Source organism: Primulina huaijiensis, chromosome 6 (assembly GCF_012295235.1).
Source record: "Primulina huaijiensis isolate GDHJ02 chromosome 6, ASM1229523v2, whole genome shotgun sequence".
Taxonomy (NCBI): domain Eukaryota; kingdom Viridiplantae; phylum Streptophyta; class Magnoliopsida; order Lamiales; family Gesneriaceae; genus Primulina; species Primulina huaijiensis.
The window spans coordinates 19648852-19654896 of record NC_133311.1 but is presented as its reverse complement, the minus strand read 5'-3'; the positions used below and the strand labels follow the sequence as shown (position 1 = coordinate 19654896).

The window sequence follows — 6045 nt, the reverse complement described above, 5'->3', positions numbered from 1 at the left end:
TACGTACTATGTTTTGCCACATTCTCACACTCTGTGTACACATATTGTCATGGTTCTTCAAAAGATTTTTTACTTTTAAATTTATTTGAATTAAAGCTTTTCGGCTTTTTGTGGGACTGACATAAATATATATTGTTTTTAATCATACTGTACAACTTTAATTTGTTCATCATCTCGAAATATATAAGGAAATAATTTTTTAAATCATATCTATAATATATTATTTAATAATATAAAAAATTTAAAATTGAGACATTTTGATATTGGAGCATTAAAGGCTTAAAGAAAACAAAGGTAAAGAAGAAAATGGAATGGTTTCCCAGAATTCCTAATATGCATGCATGTGTAAGTATATACGCTCCAAAGTCGTACACTCGGACAACCTTTTCCCACCCTTGTCGCCTAACTCACACCGTTCTGTCTTCTTTCTCCTCAACTCACACCACCACCATTTTCTAAATCCAAATTCCAACTTTTCCATTTCTGGACACCATGAATAAAAAACAGCCTTGAATCTAAGCAAGAAGTCCCCTGATTTCAACTAGAAAATGCAGACTCGCTCGTCAAGTTTTTCAAGTTTAAGTCCCCTAATTCTCTTCATTTTCACATGTTTTTCCTCGAAATTTAATCCCGTACGTGGAAACGCTGAGTTGAGAGCGTTGGTGGAGATAAAGAACTCATTAGACCCAGGGAACAAGTACTTATCATCTTGGACCAGAGACGGCGATCCCTGCGCCGGCGCGTTTGAGGGAGTTGCATGTAACGAACACCGGAAGGTGGCAAATATTTCTCTGCAAGGAAAAGGGCTTGCCGGGAAACTGCCGCCGGCGGTGGCGGAGCTCAAATGTTTGTCGGGCCTGTACTTGCATTATAATTCTTTGACGGGGGAGATACCAAAGGAGATTGCTAATCTAACTGAGTTGACCGATCTCTATCTCAATGTTAATAATTTTTCTGGAACTATACCGACTGAAATTGGTGGCATGGCTAGTCTTCAAGGTTCGCGTAATTTTAAATATTTAGTTATTCAAATACTCAAATTTTCTTTCATTTATTTTTCAGTAGAATCGGGGTACGCAAAGTTGAAATTTTTTATGATAGTTGGAAATAATTGATTTGATATTGAAAAGTTTAGTTCGAATTTCTACTAAAAATGTTTGAAAATGGACTCCTTTTTCTTTTCTTCTTTGCGTCTGTGTCTGTGAGAAGAACGGGTTTGTTGGTTCATATCTTTAGAAATCTTTTCACTAGGCACCGAATAATTTATTAACGGGATGCATGACAAATTGTCTTTTCAGAAAATTTAAACCCAAAAATTAATCATAATGTATATTCGACTCTAATGATTGTAAAATTTGCAGTGCTGCAGCTTTGTTGTAACCGGTTGATTGGGTTCATCCCTACAGAGATGGGATTACTAAAAAAATTGAATGTTCTCGCACTGGAAAGAAATCAACTATTTGGGCAGATTCCTGCAAGCTTAGGTAATTTGGGAATGCTAAAAAGAATATACTTGAATTCCAATAAGCTCTCAGGTCCAATTCCTGTTGGATTAGCCAATCTTCCTGAATTGGAGGTTCTTGATGTACAAAACAACACGCTTTCTGGATTTGTCCCTCTCTGTGAGTTGATCTTCATGAATTTATGTTTATTTCGTCGAATTTATCTGATAAAATCTGATGTTGTTCTCTTTTGCCATAAAATCTGATGTTCTCTTTTGCCATTTCGATCTTTCTTTGATCCGGGCGATGAAGCTTTGAGGAGGTTAAACGAAGGTTTCCATTTTGATAACAATCCCGGTTTATGTGGTACGGGTTTTTCTTCATTGAGAGCTTGCAGTTCTTGGGACAATACGAACATTAATCAAATAGACCCCTTCACACCAGTTACAAATAAAACCACCTCGAAAAGCGTACCCGAATCAGCTGATATTCCCTTACCTTGTAATCACACACATTGCTCGAAATCATCCTCTAAGTCACGACAAATAGGCATTGTTTCTGGAGTTGTTGCATTAATTATCATCCTAATGCTAGTGGCATTTGTTTGGATAGTTTGGTATCGTCGTGGCAAACAGAAAGTTGGGGATAAATCAGATACCCATGATCATCGTATCATTATTAAACAGGGGACTGGTTTTTGCGAGAGAAACCCCTCTCCTTCCATTTCTCTCGAGCCACAAGATTGTAATGGCATGTGCCATGAGTTTATGCAGGGGTACAAGTTTAATTTAGAAGAGGTTGAATCAGCTACTCAGCATTTCTCCGAGGTTAATGTATTGGGCAAAAGCAAGTTTTCTGCTGTTTATAGAGGGATTTTAAAAGATGGATCGGTAGTGGCGATTAAAAGTATTAGTAAAACAAGCTGCAAGACAGAGGAGAATGAATTCATCAAAGGATTGAGCTTGTTGAATTCTTTGAAACATGAAAATCTAGTGAAACTTAAGGGGTTTTGTTGCTCGAAGGGCAGGGGTGAGTGTTTCTTGATATATGATTTTGTTCCGAACGGCAATTTGTCTCGGTACCTTGATTCTGAACATGGTCACAATGACATTCTTGACTGGCCTACAAGGGTTCAGATCATCAATGGAATTGCTAAAGGTTTGTTCACTTTTATTATATTGATCGTGTTTATTGGTTAAATGTACCTTAATTACATGTTTCATTCTTCCATACATATAAAACAATACATAAGAGATCTGAGTACTGTTAAGGAGCATTTATTGTATCTCTTGACTGTATCTTAAGTAGTTGCCACAATTGGCTCATTTATAGTCCAGCAATTCCTTGGTCCACGATGAAGAATATCATTTACATCACTCTCTAGAAGCCTAACCTTGGACCCGATTTCTTCTCTCAAATTTAAAAGTATATATATTTCAAAAAATCTATATTTAGTTTATCTTTTTCTTTTTTTTTTTTTAGTTTTGACGAGGAAACTATTTAGTTTATCTAGTTTGTAACATCTCTCAAAAGTTATTATTATTTCTTTTACAGGTATAGAGTATCTGCACAGAAATGAAACTAACAAACCTGTCATCGTTCACCGAAATATATCGGTAGAAAAAGTTCTTATGGACCAACAGATGAATCCATTGATTCTTGATTCTGGTCTTCTAAAGCTTCTTGCTGATGATGTTGTTTACTCGGCCATCAAAGTCAGTGCCGCATTGGGTTACATGGCGCCAGAATACATCACCACGGGGCGATTCACAGAGAAAAGCGACGTTTATGCATTTGGGGTTATCATCCTTCAAGTACTTAGCGGTAAACGGAAGCTATCAAGTTCTACCAGAATGGCAGCTGAATCTGGCAAATTTGAAGATTTTGTCGACTCCAATCTCAAGGGAGAGTTTTCGGAGCCTGAGGCTGCTCAGTTGACGAAAATTGCATTACACTGCACCAATGAGCTTCCTGAGAATAGACCAAGCATGGAATCGGTAACTCAAGAGTTGAGTACTCAAAGATTCAACAAACCATCCCTATTGATTTGATCTCTGAAACGCCTCGTAACTCGACAGTAGTGTTTACGAGCAATGAATTTCTGGGCACATCATGTGGGAAGAAGCACTCGAGGCGTATCGTAGATTTTTCCCTTGTAGCTTTTAAATTAACCGGCAAGATTGTAGATTAGTGCTGTTACCTGCTGTGTTTATATCCTAAGGCATAGTTTCATGAATAAAAAGAACAAAACAAGTATTATTCTATGATAAATCTGAAATATTTATGTTCTATTTGGTCAAATGTTAGGTCTTATATCATAAATATATATGTTATTTTTTATAAAAATGCGATGGATATATAAGATTAAATGATATTGGAATCGAGAGATAAACACGAAATCTTGATTAATCTGTGTAGCCAAAGACATTGGGTAATTAAAAAATGACCTTAACTTTTGCTTAAGAAATGTACCTTTAGAAATCAATATTGGGTCAAATAACCTATAATTTGTATTTTAATAATCATAAAAGATATTAAATATTCAATCTCGCCCCCGCCCCCGCCCCCTCTCCCCCCCACTGATTTTTTTAAGGAAGCTCTTCTGGTTTCTTTCGTTGCTATTATTTCTTCTTCTAACATTCCATATTTACTCTTCCTTTCATTTCTTGCTATTTTCTTTTTTTTTTCCCCCTCAATTATTGAAGAAGATAAGCGTTTTACATTTCATGATTCGCCATAAATATCCATTTCTATCCATTTTTGAAAACCCACAACAAAAGTTTCGACAAGGAAAATTAAATAAATAATATATAAAAAAATTAGTTTAGATTGTTCGAATGCAAGAAATATAAAAATCAATAAAGGCCCGAATATTAATTAAGAATAAATAAATTGTGTTACAAATATATCGTTAATTCAAGTCTCAAAAAAATTATAAAGAAACTGAGAGCCATTTGAAAGAGATTGAGTAAGATAATATCAATTTGACCAAATAATATTTACTATATTATAGTATACTTTCTTTAATGAAAAATTATAAAATATAAAGCTATTCTAAAAAAACCAAAGAAGGATTGAGAGCGATTGAACGGAGACTAAATGAAATTAAATAAAATGTGATCAAATTCATGTTTTAAGGCAATTTACTATATATTATACACTTCCATTTATGAGATAATATAAAATGTAAAGTTAGTGTAAAATAAATCGAAGAACGACTAAACGACGACTGACTGAAATATTAAAAAATGTGATCAAATTCATGTTTTAAGACTATTTACTATACTATGATACACTTTTTTTTTTTTAAGGAAATTTCATTAAGCATGTAAAGAACTACAACCATCATCCAAATGTTCAATCAAACAATGTGGAATCTCAAAATAAGTAGAAGGACTAGCATATAAATGAGCCGCTCGAGCCAAGGCATGAGCTGCTGCATTTGCTTGTCTATAAACAAACTGAACCGAGAGCATTGTTCCTTGATTTAAAAGAGATTTGCATTAGCGCACAATAGATCCAAATTCCGTATCATCATCTGTCGGGTTTTTTATGGCATCGACAACATTTTTCGCGTCAAGCTCGAAAATCACATTTGCAAGCTCCATTTCTTTGATCCAGGTAATAGCTTGAAGTAGCGCAAGAGCTTCACATTCCTTGACAGCAGGATTTCCGGCGTTGTGTTGCATTCGGCATGCTATAAACTCCCCATTTTCGTCACGCAGCACACCACTAAGTCCAAACCTGTTGCTCGAAGTGAAAAAAGCAGCATCTGTATTGCACTTTAGGAAGGAAGCAGGAGGTTCATGCCATCTCTTGCAGCTGGTATCAACACTGTTGGAGTTGGGATGCAATACTTTCTTTTTTTCCTTCGCTTGCAACCAATCATATAAATTCTGTAGTGCAAAATGCACCACCTGTGTAGGTGTGTTCTGTTGATTATTCCACAGTTTTTCATTCCGTTGTCTCCATAAGCTCCATAAAATCATAACCACCTTGCCCATTTCTTTTGTAGTTAGCGAGTTCAGCATCATAAATATGAATTCTACAAAGCTTTCAACTTGAGATGAGCAGGAGTTTATACTTGACACAAATTGGGTTTCACTCCAACAGCTTTGGGCAAATGGACAGGTAAGAAATATATGCCAGGTATTCTCAATATCACCCCCACACTGAGCGCATGTAAGAGGAACTTGAATACCTTTACGTTGAAGACTTGCTCGAACCGGGAGACAATTTCTGGTTGCCCTCCATAAAAAGTGTTTTACTTTAGGTGGGACTTGTAGATTCCAAATCTTCCCCCATTCTCCTGCCACTCCATTTTCCTCACTCAAAGAGCTAGTCTCCAAGCCAACCCAATAACCCGACTTAACAGTATACTTCCCAGTCTTGCTATAATGCCATACCCAAGAATCTGGACAGTTGGTCTCCTGCAACGGAATTTGCAATATTGCTTTGACATCTCTGTCATTAAACAATTCATTTAATAATCCAATATCCCATTGTTGAGGGTTTGATCTCATCAAATCCGATACTCTCAGCTTTTCCATGTTAGAGATTGTAGGCGTTTGTATTCTGAAATTTACATCATCACGTAGCCAAG

At 36.0% G+C, this 6045-nt stretch overlaps 1 protein-coding gene across 1 annotated transcript; it reads left to right on the top strand.

Annotated features, from left to right (window-relative positions):
- Positions 1 to 329: 329 nt before the first annotated feature.
- Positions 330 to 3715, top strand: LOC140978019 (protein NSP-INTERACTING KINASE 2-like). Its single transcript, XM_073442740.1, has 4 exons — positions 330 to 999; positions 1362 to 1622; positions 1755 to 2600; positions 2997 to 3715. The coding sequence occupies exons 1-4, from the start codon at positions 549 to 551 to the stop codon at positions 3491 to 3493; spliced, it is 2055 nt and encodes a 684-aa protein (XP_073298841.1). The 5' UTR covers positions 330 to 548; the 3' UTR covers positions 3494 to 3715.
- The last annotated feature ends 2330 nt before the right edge of the window (positions 3716 to 6045 follow it).

Bases quoted from the DNA above. Each gene is read 5' to 3' on its own strand.
- LOC140978019 (XM_073442740.1), top strand. From the start codon at position 549: ATGCAGACTCGCTCGTCAAGTTTTTCAAGTTTAAGTCCCCTAATTCTC. The intron at 1,000-1,361 runs GTTCGCGTAATT...TAAAATTTGCAG, and splicing joins TGGCATGGCTAGTCTTCAAG to TGCTGCAGCTTTGTTGTAAC. The intron at 1,623-1,754 runs GTGAGTTGATCT...CGGGCGATGAAG, and splicing joins TTCTGGATTTGTCCCTCTCT to CTTTGAGGAGGTTAAACGAA.